This window comes from Amblyraja radiata, chromosome 9, assembly GCF_010909765.2.
Source record: "Amblyraja radiata isolate CabotCenter1 chromosome 9, sAmbRad1.1.pri, whole genome shotgun sequence".
Taxonomy (NCBI): domain Eukaryota; kingdom Metazoa; phylum Chordata; class Chondrichthyes; order Rajiformes; family Rajidae; genus Amblyraja; species Amblyraja radiata.
In genome coordinates, this window is record NC_045964.1 from 35,288,964 (window position 1) to 35,309,493 (window position 20,530).

General features: G+C 43.3%; 1 protein-coding gene across 5 annotated transcripts in view; it reads left to right on the forward strand.

Annotated features, from left to right (window-relative positions):
• Positions 1 to 20,530, forward strand: part of npas3 (neuronal PAS domain protein 3) — an 831,055-nt gene that overhangs the window by 286,734 nt on the left and 523,791 nt on the right. For 4 of the 5 annotated variants that reach the window (XM_033027103.1, XM_033027107.1, XM_033027105.1 and 1 more), the window contains one exon: positions 6,594 to 6,601. The exons of the other annotated variant lie outside the window; for it this stretch is intronic. In XM_033027103.1, the coding sequence (XP_032882994.1) occupies positions 6,594 to 6,601 (8 nt within the window). The remainder of the gene's footprint in view (positions 1 to 6,593; positions 6,602 to 20,530) is intronic. 5 annotated transcript variants of the gene reach the window in all.

Sequence of the window (20,530 nt, forward strand, 5' to 3'; positions counted from 1 at the left end):
TGCCCGTGGGACATTACAGCGCCCGCCGGGGGCTCCAACATTGTGACTTTTAGACCGGGAGCGGGGCCGTAAATCGCCCGGCATGGCCTAAAATGGCCGTGGGAGTTATCATCGCCCGCCTGGGGCTTGGACATCGGGAGAGAAATGGAGAACAGGGGAGAGAAAAGACTTTGCCTTCCATCACAGTGGGTTCACTGTGATGGATGTTTGTGTGAATTAAATTGTGTGTATGTCTTTGTCTTTGTTTGTATGGCTGTGGAAACGGAATTTTGTTTGAGCCTCACTGAGGCTCAAATGACAATAAATATTGTATTGTAATTACATCAAAACAAAAGAGCAAGGCTTCGAAGGAATAAAGGTAATGCTCACCTTGCTGATCATTTTGTTTTTCAATTGATTTATCTTTATGTGAACTGTTAACTAAAAATGATAAATAACAAATGTAGAGCTGGGATTAGTATTAGGGTCAGTCAGTCAGTCAGTCAGTCATTCAGTCGGTCAATCGGTCAGTCTGTCGGTCGGGCTTGTCGGTCGGGCTTGTCGGTAGGCCCGATGGATGCTGTGGAGGATCGGTCGGGCTGTCGGGTCTCCGGTGGGTGGTGAGCACTGGGCCGGGCCTCCGGTGGGTGGTGAGCACTGGGCCGGGCCTCCTGTGGGTGGTGAGAGCTGGGCCGGGCCTCCGGTGGGTGCTGCGAGTGGTCGGACGGCCGGTGGGTGCTGCGAATGGTCGGTCGGGCTGTCGGTAGTTGCAGCGAGCGAGCGGGCGGACTGACGGAGTTGGCGCTATGAGGGTGCTGAAGGTGGCCCGGGCGGCGTGCAAGGCAGTGCTGCTCCCCACCATCATCACCACGATGATCCAGAAGGGCATGCTGTAGGTATGTTACAATACTTACCTTCAGCGGCGCTGCAATTCTGCCACTGGCCGTGTGCGCAAATTTGGCGCGTTTGAGGGGGGGGGGGGGGGGGGTTAAAACACGTTTTTTTTCTGACCTGGTCCTGAATTATATTTTGTTGGAGTGCAAGATGTTGCTAAAGAATCGTTCCGACGGCCATTCTGTGTGTTTTTTAAAAAAAAATTGCCAGTTAAGTTAATCGCTGGAGTGATTTTAAAATCAGCTTCTGAAGCCGTCAATGCCGACAACGGGGCCGGATTTTATGTAGAGGACAGGTAAAAGAAAGTAGTTTATTTTTATGTATAAAAGTATTTCTTATGATGTATTTAATTCACATTTTAAGTTGCGAAACGGTGATTTAGTCCCCGAACGAACCGGCAGTGTATTTGCTGCCGATATGGGGACTAAATCACCGCAACCTCAACGTTCCAAATGGTCCCATTCCAGAAAATCCCACTCGCAAGCTGATTTAAATGTATAATTTACAGGTATTATATATTAAATTCCTTCCATTTGGCCTATAAACCCCATGACAATGAGATTTAAAAATTATGTTATATTCTGAATTCTTGTGTGAATGTTATTTGGACACTTAGGCTATTTAAAAATGTTAATCTATTCTTAAGAAATGGATAGATGTTTAGATCTAGTAATTGAATTTTGTAATTAGCTACAATTAGGTAGGTAACTAACTAACTATATGCTTTAATTTCAAGTCATCTAAGTAAGATTGTTTCATATTTGTTTCAGAATGCTTGAATCTATAATAACTGAAAATTTCTTTCAGTTCTCTTAAATTTTAAGAAAGGTATGGGCTTTTAAATGTTCTCGATCACAGCTTTTTTGTTAAGTCAATGAAAAAGCAATAGGGAACAAGATGCCAATTTCCGAATATGAAAATGCTGAAGATATGAAAGTGAATTAGATGTCAAATTAAACTTCATTTTATGCTTTATCTGATGGGATAAATTAAAGACTTGATTTTTAAAATCTCAAAATTTTGTAACATTGCTACATGCTGGCCGAGGTGGATGCACAGCGGTGCCACACGTACAGAGCCCGCAGCCAGTCCCAAAGAGGCTGCAGCTCCAGCTGAGGGCAGCTCTGGAAGCGGGGCGAGTTAGGGTTAGGATTAGGCATTTTCCTGTCAGTGGAAGATGCCTTAGCCTTCCCCCAGCCTGGCACTGCCCCAGTCCCACTATGGCCAAGACCCCCACTCTGCACACTGGCAGTCAGTGGGGTTCAGTAAACGGGGGAACCCACAGGAACTGCCCTCTCCCAGAGGTACCACGGTCTAAGCGGAAGCTCAGAGGGGATAGAGCCTTTTCTGTTGCTGCCCCGGCACTTTGGAACACCTTGCCGTTGCACATCAGACAGGCCCCCTCACTGTCCATCTTCAAATCCTCCCTAAAAACTCATTTTTATTCTCTGGCTTTCGACACTGGCTGAGACATTGCTCCTGTTCTTAGTGCTTTTAATGTCTTTTAATTTTTACTGTTTTATGTCCTTCGTTTTACGGTTTTTAATGGTCTGTAATAACTTTTTGTCCATGAGTTCTCATGTACAGCACTTTGTGGCAACTGCGGTTGTTTAAAGCGCTTTATAAATAAAGTTTATTATTATTATTAATTAGGCTGGTTCAGGAGCCGGACCTCTGCGGCCGTCTCATTCAAAAAACACACACAATTATATTCATTATTATTTTATAATATAATTATACATAATTATATATGATTACAGTCATATTCACGTCATATATATATATGGTATCATAATATATGGTTTAAATAGACTGCAACACAGAAATAGGCTGCCCATGGTGTAATATGGGCATTGGACACTAGATGGTGCTTACTTTACCGATCTCATTTTCTAACTAGTTTAATTAATTAATGTGCAACGTTTGGCACTGACGAGTTATGACTTCCTTCTCAATTATATTTTATCTAAATCAGTGCATAATTTCATGTAGTTCCGAGACATGGTCACGAAAGTTGATTTCTAGACATATTTTTGATGCTCGGCCTAGAGCCTATTAGGGAAATCTCTGCATGGACATTTAACACAAAGCTCCTTTTCTCTAACCTGCCATTAACTGTGGAGTAAAATGTCATGAAAACTTACGTAACTAAAAGTAATTTCAAAGTAACAACAATTTTATTGTTTGATTATGTTAGTCATAATTTCTAGTTCTCGAACAACAACATTACTTGCCAGTTTAATCTAACTCCTGGTTTTCAACTAGTTCCTTAAGTTTACAGTTCAGTTCAACTGCAAGTTCCCAGCTAAATACATATACAACAGCAATCTCCTCATACCTTCAACCTCGCTCCATACTAATGCACAGTAATCCACTTATTCTCCCCAATCCCGACTTCATCGTCAAACCCACAGACAAGGGCATTGCTATTGTGTTCTGGCGGACTGAACTCTACTTGCAGAAGCCAGAAAACCTCCTCATATGCCTCCTCCCCTCTTCAGAATATGACCCAACCAATGAACACCAGGTCACAGTCTCCGAGACTGTTCCAGATCTCATCACTTCAGAAGATCTCCCTCCAACCTAATAGTACCCCAGTCCAATTCAATTTCTTCCTTAAGATCCACAAACAGAACTCTCTTGGTAGACCCATTGTCCCTGCCTGTTCTTGTCCCACTGAACGTATCTCTTCAGACCTCGACTCGTCTTGCTCCTCCCTTGTTCCGTTCCTTCCCACACACATCCAGAATACCTCTCATGACTGTCACAATTTTTTGGCAACTTTGTTTTTGGCAACATCTAGTCTTTATAACCTCCATTCTGATGCTGTGTTCTAGACTCTCTCATGTGGAAACATCCTCTCCACATCCACTCTATCCAGGCCTTTCACTAAGAGATTTATAAGAGATCTGAGAACTGCCTTTTTCACCCAGAGAGTGTTGTTTTACAGGGAATATCCTGCCTGAGATAGTGGTGGCAGAAAAGTTGCTGACAACATTTAAGAAGTGTCCTGACAAGTACAGGTTCTTGAATTGTCTTGGCATAGAAGGTTATGGGCTAAGTGATGGAAGATAGCATTAATATGGATGTGTCCTTACTTGTTGACTTGGACGTGATGGCTCTGTAACAATATTTATTACCAACCGCTGCACAGCATCTGATGGCAGAGTTATAAGCTTACATTGCAGCTTAGGTATGGTCTCCAACTGTAAATGCTGAAGTGGAGGCATGGGACATTTGCCATCAACTTTTTTAAACATTTGCAAATAATATTTATTCATAAACATATTTACAAAAAATGCAAACTGCAAAGAAATAGCACAAGGTTTAAAAAAAATTCATAATGTTATTCAGTCTATACATTGGGGGCGGCACGATGGCGCAGCAGTAGAGTAGCTGTTTGCAGCACCAGAGACCCGTGTTCGATCCTGGCTATGGGTGCTGTCTGTACAGAGCTTATACGTTCACCTCGTGACCGTATGGGTTTTCTTTGAGATCTTCGGTTTCCTCCCACCCTCCAAAGACATACAGGTTTGTAGGTTCGTTGGCTTGGTATAAGTGTAACTTGTCCCTAATGTGTGTAGGGTAATGTTAATGTGCGGGGATCGCTGGTCGGTGCAGACTCGGTGGGCCGAAGGGCCTGTTTATGCACTGTAGACCTAAAACTAAAACTAAAACATTGTTAGTGTTATCAGTTCTACACATATGTAGTTTGAGCACCTTCTGTAAACAGAACATAATTTCCACTCATGTTGCCCTCTTTGACAATACAAACTTATCACCTTTCAGATGCTTTTCGTCCTCAATATCTAGTGACAGAAGGACCTTAGACCAAACTCCTTCACCACCAAGCCTTTGCGATGGCTGTATCAAAAGGAGTATATTTTCCCTTGTGGACATCTCATTGTAATGGAAGACCAACATGTCTTTCACAAGTTGATAATCTTCCAACAGCTCATGATGTTTGTCTATATGCCCCTTTTCCGGGGTTACGTCTGTGCCCGGGTGGTGTTAGTGAGGGACTACGCGCTGTCCACAGGCGGCCTGGGGGATTTCCGGGACCGCTGGGCACCGCGGGGGGTTGAATGCATCCTTGACAAGGATTATAAGATAGTTGTATAATAGTTTGTTGTTTGTCGTGTGTATTGGTGGTGGGTTCTGTTTTGTTTTTTACTGTACTGTATATATTATTTTAATATTTGAATAAATATATTTGATTAAAAAAAAGGGGACAAACATACAACAACGCTGTTCCCACAAAGAGTGCACAGGTTGAAATTAGTATGCAAGGCAAGGCCACTTGCAAATATTCAGGAAGGGGATACACAATGGTGCTTAGTTGATATTAGTCAACAGGACAACAGGATGTACAAAATATATTCAGCATCCTATTTCAGTAGCAATTCCTAAACTGTTTCTGATGGGGTGTTATGGTAATGTCATTCAGTGCTAAATGTAAATGCAGGTATTTTATTTGAAAAGGAACAAAATGCAGATGTCGGAAATTTAAAGTAAAATAAAAAAAATGCTGGAACACTCAACAGGCTAGGTAAGATCTGTGGATAGGGAAACAGAGTCAACATTTCAGATCAATAGCCCTTGAGTATGACTGCAATAGTGGCAAATACATCCTTTGGCTCTCCACTCAAGAAGAAGGAATTACGTTCTTCATTGAGCAAGGGTGCGAGTGAGCTTATGCTCCACAGGCAGAGCAGCGCAGGCACGGGTGAGCGGCTGAAATTCTATATGTACAAGTTTTCATCATTGTAGCATTGACAACTTTGGCCGTTGATTTATTACTCCTTGAAAGGTTGAAGGTGGGAATGTGCCTGAGACCCTTGGAAATTGATTGGATGTAGTAGAGTACTCCTACCCGCACCCCACCTCACCGCGCCTTCTGTCTACAAGTTGTCCTTGTCTTTGCTTTTTTCACGGACTTCTGTTGAAGCAACAATTGTTAGCAGAATTGAAAGCAAACTTGAGTTCAGTTTTCGCCCAGACTTAGCACAAAACTTTAAACTGTGATCATCTGGTCAGCAAAATGAAGTATGCTTAGCTCCAAATTATTTCTAGTCAAATCTGCAAGTGATCATGATCCTACCAAGTTGCAAAATTACAGGGGATGTTTCTGACTAAAGCTGAGCTTTTCTCTATGTATTCTGCATCACTTTGTCAATTATTCATGATTCAACTTCACTTCGGGAGCCAACTGTTGGGCATTGCACATGTATTGATGTTGTCCATATGGTCGCTATGTTTTTATCCTTACAAACAAATGGAACTGCCTAATTAAAGATCGCATTAAATATCATGAGCATTATAAGCCCTTGAGTTCATTTTACAATCAATTCTACATTCAAAATCAATCACAAAAAAGTTAAAGAAGTTGCTGTCCAAATGAACTTCTCAGCCAAATTGATTCTGAATTATCTGATGCCCTGCACATTTTTTGTGTCGGCCCCGTTATTTACAAACTCTCTTAAGAGTGCCTGATCTTAATGCTTCTGGCAATTTTACTTAGAATTCCCATAGGCTGTCTGAATAAATTAGTTCTGATTACAAAATGAAACTTTCATGTCTTTAAATGCATTTATCAAATAAAAATAGGAGCTACTGTATACCTTGAGATGAGCATTGAGGAAAAAGTATGTAATCCCTTGGCTATAATATTAAACAGAATTTACAACCTATCTTAAGTATTACTTTGCTCTACACGTCTGACAAAAAGGTTTTCTGGAGTAATTGTGTCAGTGTAGGCTCAATGGGAAGTTTTTAAATTAACTTGTGAATGTTTTTATTAAGGGCTTTTGGAAAGCTGTCTCAAAATTCTATACCTCTGTGAAGTTACTGTTCAAAGTATTCACCAGTTAATTACCTCCTGGAAACTGGGAAAGACCTTTCAATGCTCTCATGCTGAAGTATGGAACTGCTTCTTGTTGCAGATAGTAAATGCCTCATAGTGAAATAGACGATCTCTGTACCAGATGTTCTCAGCTGCTAGTTAAGCTGCCTTCAGCTGATTCTCCAAGAATACATCATTTACAACTCTGTTGGAAGATTAAATGTTATTGTAGTAGGAATCTATTACTGACAAAATGATGAGGTCTGTACGATGAGTCTGTACTTGCTTCTGGTATAAAGATATATTGCTAAAGGAATTATTCAGCCATAATATCTGTTTCAGTATACTACTGAGCAAGGAATGATAGCAAGCCCAGCGGGTTTAGTGATTGCCTTTAAGATTTCTGATTGACTGTTTTGTTTTGTTTAGTTTAATATTGTCACGTGTACCAAGATTAGGAGAATAATATTCAGGATTGAGCATCTACAGTATCTGCTGGGATGCAACTTCACCATTCCGGAGAAATTATCTTAGCAATATTATTCATTATTAACTAGAAATTAGATTTCCTGGTACTGTTTATTACAGCCCATTCAATTGCAAATGGCAATTTTGCAATGCAATGGTAACCACTCTTATTTTCTGTAACTGCAGGGCAACATTTGTCGAATTTGTGTTCCTGGAGACTTTTCTGCATGAGACATGCATCAAATTATCTTGTTCCTCATTTGAAACATTGTGGGGAAAATTAAGTTAACTTGTCCAGTGATCACCCATCAATGGACATTCTTGAATCAGCATAGGTGTGGATGATAGAATCATTAAGTTGTGTAGCATGGGAACAGGCCATTCAGTCTAACTCATCCATGTGAACCAATGGGCACCCTACCAAACTGTCCCATGTATTCAATTGTTCACAAACGTTTTCCAAAAAATCCTTCAAACCCCTTGATTGATAGTACTCCCAAACCTCGAGGCCCAATCCTTATTATCTCCACCTCATCCCCGAGGGTCAGCACCCAATATACGTTGTGACCTCCACGATAGTCTCAGCCCTTTAGTCAGCCTATCCCAACCTTCCCTTCATCCACTCCATTTACTTACCCTCTGAATCACAAACATTTCTCTTGCTGATTGCCATCCCCTTCTATGTGGTGGCAGATTAATTAATTGCACACTTTGTAGCATGGTTCTTCATATTTTCCCATCAGTTGCTTGAAATGGTGACAATTTCCAGACTTTTACATACTTTGTGGCTTGTAGAGGTTCAGCTATATTTTGGTAATCATTCTGTCACAATTGATAAAGTACCAATGGTTCCTGTGGCAATGACTTTACGACCAGTCAAGTATAAATGTTTTCTATATCTGAAAATGATGTGGCCCACAGGTACATGAAAGCCTAATCCGTATACATGGTTGTATTTCACAGGCTGTGCATCATATGCACTCACTATTCACAAGCTTGAGGTCATCTGCTTATAAAAAATACCAACATGGTTTCTCAGTCATTATGTCCATTGCGAGTGTTTTTTCTTACTCTGCCTGCACTAGATTAAAAGTATGTTTTGTATTTTGAAATTTAATTTGCAGCATTTTTTCAATTTGAGTTGGAATAGTTTCTGGTTTATTTATTGTTCTTACATGTATTGTGCTTTCTCATTATTGGCGTAACTTTACTATAGCTCATTAATTAACTTTATAATTACTCTGTTATGATCAGATCAAACAGGTGCCCACCACCGCTAATAGAAAGTTGTACCCAGAACAGTGGCCAGCATAGCAGTGCTGAAACTGCTACCTCAAAGATCTTGCAGCCACATACGAGCCTGATCTCTGATACTGTCTGTCTGACTACCAGGGTTTCCTCTGGGAGATCATGTATTCTACCACATGTCAAAGATGTGAGAAATGATATTGACTGCTAAATTACCCTTCTGTATAGAGGGATAGGAATATGGAGAGAATAGGTTTTAACAAACTTTAATGGAGGGATTGAATTGCTCTGTGAACCAATCTAGGCCCAATTAGCTAAATGGACCCCAAGTCAGAGGAAGTATGTACATCATAATAACTGGATATCTTGAGCACAATTGACGAACTGAATATAAAACTTACCTAACTAACAAAGTTGGAACTTTATTTAAAACCGTTGGAATACAATTTCATTGTAGTTTCTGAATTCTCATCGTTGAATGTTCTTGGAAACATAAGGTGTGATAATGACGGACATCTATATAATACTAAAAGTTGTTTATGCCCACGATATGCCCACGATGTGTCAAGCTGCTTTTCCTATCTTCTTCCATACACTAGGCAACAGCCTTCCCATTTTCACACATCCTACTCACATGTTTCCTGTCGCGGCGATAAACATCTTCCCGTCGCATTCCCACCTATATTTCAGAAGTTATTAATCCTTGAAATTTAAAAAAACAGCCCGATTTCTTCAAACTCACCCACTTTGGGGGAAAAAAATTGGAGTGACGTCACAATGCACTCGCAAGGCGGACGGGACACTCCACGAGGGAGGGGCACTACAGCGCTGGCAGTGAACGAGGAGTGGCGGTGGCTGCTGGCGCCCGATGCCTGACGGTCGCCCGCTACCTAGTGGGGAGGGCGGTGCCGTGGGCTGAGCCCGGGGACTGGGCCTGGGCTGGAGCTGAGCCTGGTGCTGGAGCTGGAGTGAGGGCCGAGCCCGGGGTTTGGGATGGGGCCGTGACCGGGGCCGAGAAAGAAGCTGCTGCTGGAACCAAGCCTGGGTCCGGGTGTCAGGGACAAGCCTGGAGATGAAGTCGGGGCCTGCACTGGAGCCCAGGCGGTGGCCCAGCTGATGGCTGAAGTCTACAACCAGGGCCGGGCCGAGTACAAGTTCCAGACGAGTTCCAGACCCTGGCGCTGCTCTACGACCTGGGTAGGTGCTGGGGCAGGGAATGGGAGGAGGATGAGGGAAATAAGGAGGGAGATGGGGTGGGGAGTGGGGTGGTAGAGGGAGATGGGGGGGTATGGAGGAGGGAGATGGGGGGGGGAGTGGGGTGGAGAGCGGAAAGATCCTGGGGAGGTGAGGAGAGATAGTGGGGGGATTGAGGTAGTGGGTAGGGAGGATTTATGCCACGTCTACACTCCCTCTCTCGCTACCCTCCCTCCCCCTCTCTACCCCCTCCCTATCAACCCACAATCCCACCGTCTCTAGCCCCCTCCCTCTCTACCCCCTCCCCCTTCCTCTCTACCCTCCTCCCTCTCCCTCTTTACCCCCCTCTCTGACCCCCCATCCCTCTCTACCACCCCTCCCCTCTCTAGGGATTGAAGAGGGAGGGTGAAGAGGAGGAGGAGGGAGTGCTGGGTGATGAGGAGAAATGAGCCGTGCCTGCGCAGTTGGGGGCTATGTGTGAGTGGTGGAATCTTGCATTGGGGGAGGAGACCAACAAGTCTGCACTTGGTCTAGTTATTATTAAAATGCAGATTGTTCAGTAAATTCAGAATATTCAAGGTTCTGCACCAATCTCCAGCGGTATCATCAGGGATTGATTATTTTTAATGCATGTGCTGTTTATTGCAAATCTAGAGATTATTTTCAGTGACATGCAAGAAAATTGACATTACATAGAGTACCAAGTCACATGAGCAGTGGAACTTTCAGTGGAAGTGAGATCAACTTGCAGTATTTTGTCTTCAAGTGGGGGAGTGCTGGGTGGCTGCATTACAGATCTCTGACAGACATTCAAACGTTGTGCCTTCAGAAGTGGGCATATGGGACAATAATTGATGTGGTCATGGAATGTAGAACAGGACAGCACATGAACAAGCTCTTGTTTGTGGGGTGGTAGAGGGATTTTGTGCCTATCATCTTAAAGCTATTTTTGAATAGTATGAATAGTTTGTTGATACTAAGTTCTTGTCAGTTGATTGACATCTGATTGTTTTTAATACCCTTTAGAGGAGCAGGAAACCGCTGCTTGTATATACTGAAGAAGTTTGTGTCAGATTTATTTTCTGAACGTTGATAGTTTTGTGGCTGTGACCTTTAATGGAGGCATTCTTGTTCTACTGAACAAACCCCTGCTATAAAAGTACAATTTTAAGTGATACTAGACTAAGTGGGACCCATTGGGTCCCTGTCACACGGGAGGCCTGGTCCCCCAACGCAACCCGTTCCCCATTGCAATATTCCACCGCTCACCTGTTCCCCATATGCAAACCGTCCCCCCAACGCAATATTGCACCACTTACGCACAGCCCCCAACTGCACAGGCACGGCTCATTTCTCCTCATCCCCAGCACTCCCTCCGCCTCCTCTTCACCCTCCCTCTTTTTTCCCCTCTCCCCAATCCCTCCCTCACCTCTCCTTTCCCCTACCTTCAGTCACTCCCTCCCTCCATCCATAAAAAGCAGCATCTGCAGTTCCTTCCCCACAGTTCACTCATTGTTAGCTGTGGTTTAGATCCCGTTGACTTGACAATTGGAACAGTTTGCATCGTGTGTGTGCGTGTGTGTGAGTTATTCAAACTCCGCGCAAACTGCTCAGCCACCCTGCAACTCTCCCTCCCTCCCTCTGCCCACTCCCGCCCGGCCGCTACTGCCGCTAGGTCCGTCCCCGCCCTGCCCACCTGCCTGCCTGCTCGCTGCCACCGCCGGGCCGCGGGGGGTGGGATGGAGTCGGTGTTCGTCACGGTGGGCACCACGAGTTTCGATGAGCTGATGGAGAAGTTCTCCTCCGAGAAGGCCATGGGGGTGAGTTTCTGCAACGGCGGCGCCGGAGGAGATGGACCCGGGGAGGACGGGTAGACGGGACCGCCATTGCCGCAGATGGGGCGGGGGAGAGGGGTGAGTGATGAGGGAGAGAGAGACGGGACAAGAGCCTCCACTGGGCCTCCACTGAACCCCCCCGCGGCTGCCGCAGGTGGTGGGGGAGACAATAGACAAGTTACTGTGAGGAGGGGAGAGAGGATTTTGTGAATGAGGCGGGACAGGCAGCCACTGGTGGGGTAGGAATGGGCGTCGCCTTCCCATCTGCCAATCTGCGTGGCACTGACTGAAGGAATCTGCGCACGCGCAGTTTTAAAGATTTTTAAACCTCGATAACTTTTACAATATACCACCGATCAGAACGAAACTTGTTGCACTCGCGGCACAGGAGAACGGTGTGTAACCTAGCTGAAAATCGTAGCGCTATCGCGTACCATTTTTGCGCAAATAGAAAAACCCCGCAAACCGGAAACTGTATGAGCATAAATACAACAAATGTTTTAAAATTAGTATCATGATTTCACTTGATCAGACATTTTTGACCATTATCCTGAACTTTAAGTATAGTTTAACTTTAAGTTAAACTATCTGATTTAAAGTGCTAAACACTGAAAATACTTGACATTGAAAGATGCTAAAGCTAAAAGTGCATACTATTCTGGCTGTTGAAGAGACATTTTGCAAATGCTAATTTTTCTGACTTGCTCACAAAGCAAAGCTCCATTGTCCCACAGACCTAACCCACAGTCTTATCTATGGTACATCTGACATTTAGCTGCATAATATCAGTGCGCAGACAGGGTCTTTAAGGAATATGAAGCAAGGAAAAAAGAACTCAAGCGGGAGATTAGAAGGGCCAAAAAGAGCGTCAAAATAGCTTTGGCAAATTGGATCAATGAAAATCTCTCAATCTTTTTTATACCTACATTAAAAACAAGAGGATAACCGGGGAGAGGGTAGGACCACTCAAAGATAAAGGAGGGAATTTGTGCTTTGAGTCAGGCGATCTTCTTCTTCTTATCGAGTCCACACACAAGATTAGAAGTTTTTCAGTCAGAGCTGAACACACTTCTCGGTATCTGCATACAATGGTGTCTGTCTTGCGCTTCTTGTGCGTGGTGGTGGAAAGATTGGTGGAAACAGGGCCACGACGTGACCGCTCTTTCCTTGGCCACAGTCAGGCGATGTAGGCAAGGTAATAAACAAGTACTTTGCATCTGCTTTCACCAAGGAGGAGGACATGGACGACAGTGAGATCAGTGTGGAGAACATTAATTTACAAGGGCAGTTTGAGATTAAAAAGGATGTGTTGGGGCTCTTGAAGAGCATTTAGAAAAAATCCACAGGGCCTGATGGGATCCTCCCAATTATTGAGGGAGATGAGATTGCCAGAGCCTTTGCAAAGATTTTGTGTTTACGTTTTCTTTAGCCACGGCAAGGTCTCGGAGGACTGGAGAGTAGCCATTGTTCCTTTGTTTAAGATGACAATTAGAGAGAACCCAGGGAATTATTGTCCCGTGAGCTTCACATCAGTGGTGATGATTCTTCAGGATAGGATTTTCTCACATTTGGAAGAGAATGGATTAATAAGGGATGTCAGCATGGCTTTGTATGCGGCTGATCATGTCTTACTAACTTGATTTTTCAGGAGGTGACGAAAGTGATCGATGAAGATAGGGTGGTAGGTGTTGTCTACGTTTTAGTAAGGCATTTGATAAAGCTCCCTCTGGCTAGGCTGACCCAGAAGATTAAGAAGCTTGGGAATAACAATGACTCTGTTTTATCGATTCAGAACTGGCTCGCTGATGGAAGACAGAGGGCTGTGGGGGAAGAACAATATTCAGGTTGGAGGTCTGTGATTAGTGGAGTTTAACATGGATGTGTACTGGAGGTCTGTTGTTTATGATACAGCAGGGTACAGATCAGCTACAGAAATGGGTCAAGAAATGCCAGATGATTTAATCCATGTAAATGTGAGATGTTGCACTTTTGGAGGCCAAATGTAAGGGGAAAATATTCAATTAATGGTAAGATTACAGCATTGATCTACAGAGAAATATTGGACTCCAAGTCCAGAGCACCCTGAAAGTGGCAACATAAGTAGATAGTGTGACAAAGGCATATGTTAGGCTGCCCTCATTGGTTGACACACTGAGTAGAAGAGTCAGGAAGTTAAGGTGCAGCTTTATAGGACATTGGTTAGTCTGCATTTGGATTGTTGTGTGCAGTTCTGGTCGTCTCAACAATGAAAGGACTTGGAGGCTTAGATAGGGAAGACTGTCAGAACCTTTCTCCCAGGATGGAAGTATCAAGTACTAGAGGGCATAACTTTAAATTGAGAGGGACAAAGTTTAAAGGTGATGTGCGGGGCAAGTTTGTTTACAGTGATGTAACAGTTTTTTTACAGAGTGGTGAGTGCTTGGAATGCGCTTCCGGTGGAAATGGTGGGGGAAGATATTGACATTTAAGAGACTTTATAGAGACACATGGATACATAGGGAATGGAGGGATATGGATTATGCATAGGCAGATTAGAGTTAGTCTGGTATCATGTTCGACACAGACATTGTAGGCCAAAGAGACTATTTCCATGCTGATTGTTCTATGTTCCATAGATGATTGGAACTGAAGAAGGAAAATAGTCCCCTTGGTTTGTGTGAGGTAGAGATTTTCACCTCTACTGCACCTCCAAACAATGTCAATAATGAAATTGTATATATCGAGGAATTATTGACATGTAGTTCTACACCTTATTACATCGCATTCTAAGGTGTAAATATGATAGCTGCTTCTACTAGCTGTAAGTAACATTATTACTTACAATAATATAAAATTCTTTACAGACAGTTGATGCAGCTACCAACAAGTGCCAGAAGTAGTAAATTAAGTAATGATATATTAAGGGCAGAGGTGCTTTGTTTTTGACCTGCACTTGATATCAAATCTTTCCCAGAGTATATCTGAACCAAATATGTGTAGCTGAAGAACAGATTACAGCAGTAGCACATGTAAGGTCAGACGTTCAGCAGAATTCATCAACATTTTAATATCACTGCATAATACCACAATCACGGAAAGACGTCATAACCATGTAAATGGCTTGTGAATATATTACATAGCTAGAATATGGAACAGGTTATTATGCTGCGTGAAACAAATATGGCTTCATTACGCGGGGTGCTCTGCTATCGCCACGTTCCATAAAGGTCTCAAATTACCTTGGTCGATTTGAATAGTTGCATTGGTTGCATGCACTACCCAGTGCAGGCTTCAACTGAGCTCCATGCTACCAACATATTGCAACTGGCAAAGGTTTGTTTCAAATTTATTTAATTGGTAAATAATATAAATAGATATTTCTACTATTGTCCTAGTTATTTATCATTTCCATGGAATTTGCAGTACAGTGGGAGTGGTGCATTGCTAGATGTACATTTTTTGGAGATTTGCTGAACTGAGGCTCCATCCAGCTAATATGTTGAGCAACATCCTGAAAAAACAAATGGACAATCATCTCATTTTATATTCCCAGAATTTTGATAAATGTCAATTGATGGCTAAAGGGCCTGTCCCACTTAGGCGACTTTTCAGCGCACTGCCTGCGACCTTCAAGCTCGAGGCACTCGCCTGAAAAACCGCGAACTGGAACGGCGACCGTCAGAGCGGAACACACACACACACACACACACACACACACACACACACACACACACACACACACACACACACACACACACACACACACACACACACACACACACATACACACACACACACAGCAAAGCCGGGGGCCAAGGAAAGTGGGGAAGCGCTGTCTGAAATTCACACGGTGCAAAGCCAAGATGACACAGACACACACCGCGATGAACAGGAAGGTTAAAGACGGCTAGCACAGTGTACGTTAAGTCCTTTAAAAGAGCGGGGAGGGGAGAAGGGGGGGGTGCAGTGGTAGTGGGGTCGCCATGTCGTTGTAGGTAGTCGAGGTAACCGTAGGTAGATTTAGTTCATATCCTTTGCTTTTATGGTGACAGGCCCTTTACTTTCCACTTCAAAACGAATGCTTTAGCTTTTGAAGAACTTTGGTTGTGATCAGGTGCTTTCTTGTAAATTCTTGGGTACAACATAGTAAGCATGGTACAAAATGATAGAAAATCTCTCTTTAGTATTTAAATCACACTGAAGGCCCTGTCACCATAAAGTTTCCCACTTAAAGTGTGGCACTGGGCATTCCTTTCTCAAGTTGTCACCAGAGAAAGAAGTGCAATCTTCTCTTCAAAGATATGCAGCGAGTGACGGCAAATTCGAGCTACTGAGTTAGAACAGAATGGTGTGGTGTGAAACATGACCTCAGCACAGTGGCTCTCTGTTATGATCCAGCAGTTCTGAATTACCTGTGGGAGCAGGGTAATGGTGAATGTGACTCCTGAACTACAAAAAAACAGTAGGTTGAAGGAAACACTGATGTATTCAGACAGAACTTAGGTCCAATATTTATGACTCTATGACTCACAAATCATTCCAGATTTCTTAATTTTATTTTCTCAATAAAATGGGGAGGCACAGTGACACAGTTGGTAGAGCTGCTACCTCACAGCACTGGAGACCTTGGGTGCTGTCCATGTGGAGTTTGCACGTTCTCCCTGTAAACATGTGGTTTTCCTTTGGGTGCTCTGGTTTCCTCCAACATCCCAAAGATCATAAGGCCATAAGTGATAGGATTGAATTAGGCCATTCGGCCCATCCTGTCTACTCTGCATTCAATCATGGCTGATCTATCTCTGCCTCCTAACCCCATTCTACTGCCTTCTCCCCATGATTGATTCAAATCCACCCACTACTTAAATCACTAATGTACTAATCTAAAATCTATCTACCTCTGCCTTTAAAATATTCACTGACGGCCTCCACAGCCTTCTGTGGCAAAGAATTCCACAGATTCACCACCCTCTGACTAAAGAAATTTCTCCTCATCTTCCTAAAATAACATCCTTTAATTCTGAGGCTATAACCTCTAGTCCTAGACTCTCCCACTAGTGGAAACATCATCTCCACAACCACTCTATCCAAGCCTTTCACTATTCTGTATGTTTCAATGAGGTTCCCCCCCTCATTCTTCTAATCTCCAGCGAGTACAGGCCCAGTGCCGACAAACGCTCATCATAGGTTAACCTACTCATTCCTGGGATCGTTCTTGTAAACCTCCTCTGGACCACTCCAGAGCCAGCACATCCTTCCTCAGATATAGTGTCCAAAATTGCTCACAATATTTCAGATGTGAGGGTAGTAGGTTAATAGGCATCTGTAAAAAAAAAATACCCCTAATGTGCAGGGAGTGCCTGCGTAAGTGGGATAACATAGAACTTGTTTGAATAGATCAGCCGATCGATGGTCGGTGTGGACTCAGTGGCTGAAGGGCTTGTTTCCATGCTGTATCTCTAAAACTAAAACTAAATAATATAACATATTAATGTTGGGGATAACAATCCTATTTTTCTTTAATGTAATGTTAGTGTGATGGATCAGATGGTCAGCGTGGACTCAATAGGCTGAACGGTCTGTATCCATGCTGTATCTCTAAAACTAAAACATAATAGTATAGCATCTGAACATTGGGGATAACAATCCTGTTTTTTTTCAATCTAATGTTACAGAATGTTTTACATCCTCCTCAGACAGTAATATGTGGTTGATTATCTTATGCAACAATACAGCAAAGGATTAAAGAAAATATACCTACAGAGGCGGCAAGTGGTGCAGCAGTAGAGTTGCTGTCTAACAGCGCCAGAGACCCGGGTTCGATCCTGACTAAGGGTGCTGTCTGTACAGAGTTTAGACACTGTACGTTCTCACTATGACTGCGTGGGTTTTCTTTGGGTGCTCCGGTTTCCTCCCACATTACAAAGACGTGCAGGTTTGCACCTTAATTGACTTCTGTAAATTGTCGCAAGTGTGTAGGATAGAACTAGTGTACGGGTGGTCATTGGTTGGTGCAGTGGACCGAAGAGCCCATTTCCTCTCTGTATATCTAAACTACATTCAAACGATTTTTATGAAAGAAACCAGCTTTCAGTGCTCACTGTTCACAGATCCCCAGTAAGATGCTACTTATTCATAATTAACTATATGACATTAAGCAACAATCTGCTCCGCCAACTGAGATGGATTTGAACCATATCCACCAATTTCAACTAGAAATAATTACTTTTTTTTCTTTGCCGATACAATTTCAGAAAAATATCCCCTGGCACTATTCTCGTTTTCCTTACCACACATAAATGGAATCGGAGCCTGTCCATGGATATACACTGACCTGCCCACTTGCCTCCATCACTAAACTGAAAATCTCCCTTTATCATCGTCCTCGACTGAGAATAATCTCTGTCATAAAGCATGTAAATAGGTCCTTCAGCCCAACCAGTCCTTACAGACTAAAATGCCCCATCTAAGCTAATCCCACGCCTGCGTTTAGCCCATATTCCTCTAAACCTTTCATATTCACCCCATTATTCCCAGCATCATTCAACCGCCATAAGAACAGAATACAGCCTTACAATGACCCCTCCCCCATCTCCATTCTGCTTTCATTCTCCAGGTTTCCCATTCCATCTTGTCCATTCTTTTTACTCCCTGATCTGACCCTTTTTTTCCCTTTCCATCTTCATTTCCCCAAACCATACTTCCTCATCTTCCATCCTATAATATCTTGTTGATGATTCTAAGCAACATTGTAATTCTTTTGTTCTCCTTGCAGGTTATGCAAGCATATTGTCACTTATAAAACTCTCAACTTCTTCCATTATGTCATTCAATCAAATTGCTCTGGTTCTCCTTTTGATTGAATGACATAATGGAAGGTGTCAAGAGTGCTATAAAAGACAATACAATCGCATAACCTGCTCACAGATGCCCAGCTAAGATTTTGCCCTCTTTCAGGCACAGATCTTGTCCCAGCCTTAGTCCATATGTGAACCCAAGAGCTGAATCCAAAGGTGAGGTGAGAGTGACTGTCTTTAATATGAAGGGTTCTATGATTGTGTGTGATGGTCAAGGAGCTCTTGAGTCAAGGAGTCAATGGGTAGTAGGAGGAAAAACACTTAGATGATGATAGTTACCTCATAAAAAGAAATATGATTGATTCTGAGAGGTCAATTGTTCTAGTCCCAGGGTAATATGCATAAGCTTTTTTTTAGCAATTCAGCATGGAAAGCGGCCCTTCGACCCACCGAGTCCATGCTGACCATCGATCAGCTGTTCATAATAGTTCTATGTTATCCCATTTTCTCATCCACTCCCTACACATTGGGGCAATCTTACAGAGGCCAATTAATGTAGAAACCCACACGTCTTTGGGATGTGGGTGGAAACCAAAGCATCCAGAGAAAACTCACGTGGTCACAGAGAGAAAGTGCAAACTCCACACAGACAGAACCCAAGGTCAGGATCGAACCTGGGCCTCTGGCGCTGTGTGACAGTAGCTCTACCAACCGCAACACTGTGCTGCCTCTCAGGACAATGTCCTGGCACAACCATCTTTAACTGCTTCATCTGTGATTCTCCTTCCATCATGTGGTCAGCAGGGGGAGAGGGGGGGGGGGGGGCATTTGAACCACCAGGTTCTAACTAACATTCTAGGTTAGTTATTCTCCTCCCCTTCCTCCCTCTCCCTCAGCCCTCGGGCTCCTCCTCCTCCTTTTTCCTTTCTTCTCCCCGCCTCCCCCCACCCCACATCAGTCTGAAGAAGGGTTTCGGCCCGAAACGTTGCTTATTTCCTTTGCTCCATAGATGCTGCTGCACCCGCTGAGTTTCTCCAGCATTTGTGTGTACCTATTGATTGTACAGTCAACTGGACTAGATAGAAATTGCTGTGACTGCAAGAATAAAGGTTGAAGATCCTGTGCTGAAGGCAACAAGATTATAAAGAGCAGCAATAAAGTCAAATGGAGCAATAGCAGATGGAATGACAAGTGTGAGGAGAAGCATTTTGAGAGAGTAATCAAGAGTAGGCCAAGTGAACAGAGGAACCTTGGGGTACAAATCTATTAATTTCTGAATGAAGCACACATATGGCATGGTTGGCATAGGCCTTCATTGGCAATAGAATATAACAATTATATAGAATTATCATGTTTTAACTTGATAAAACATTGGTTAGACCACATTTGGAGTATTGTGTACAGTTCTGGTTGCCAGGCTATAGGGAGAATGTGATTGCACTAGAAAGGATGCAGGGGACACAGAAGGAATGGGTGACGTTTCAGTCAAGACCCTTCTTCAATCTGAAGAAGGGCCTCGACCCGAAACGTTACCCATTCCTTCTCTCCAGAGATGCTGCCTGTCCCGCTGAGTTACTCCAGCTTTGTGTGTCTATCTTTGGTTTAAACCAGCATCTGCAGTTCCTTCATACAGATTCACTAGAATGTTGCCTGTATTGGAGCATTTCAGATATCAAATGAGATTGGAGAGTTTGGATTATTTTCTCTGGAGTGGAGGGAGCTAAGCTGTGACCTGATGAAGGTCTACAAAATTATGAAGGGGGTAGATAATAAGAATATTTTTCCATGCTGGGGCTATCCAGAAAAAAGAAACATATTTCACATGAGACGTAAAAGGTTGAGAGGGGGATCTGAAAGGGAGTCTTTCCATACAAGAACCTGGAGAGCTTTGCCAGTGGAAGTGGTGGAGTCAGGTACTCTCATAACATTTAAAAAGCATCTTAAAAAGCATTTGAATTGTCAAGATCTGAAAGGCTATGCATCTAATGCAGGTGAATATGATTAGCTTAGATGGGTGCTGCAATCAGCGTGGACATGGTGAACAGAAAGGATGTTTCTGTTGTACATCTCTATGTGTGGCTCACTTCCTGACAACTAAAACCTTTATCGCGATCTAGATGACACCAGTCAGAAGGATGATGTAGCTCCACACACTATACGGCACAGTGGCGCAGCTGGTAGAGCTGCTGCCTCACAACGCCAAGGATCCAGGTTCAAGCTGGACTTTGGATGTTGTTTGTGTGGAGTTTGCACGTTTTCTCTGTGACGCGTGGGATTCTTCCGGGTGCTCCAGTTTC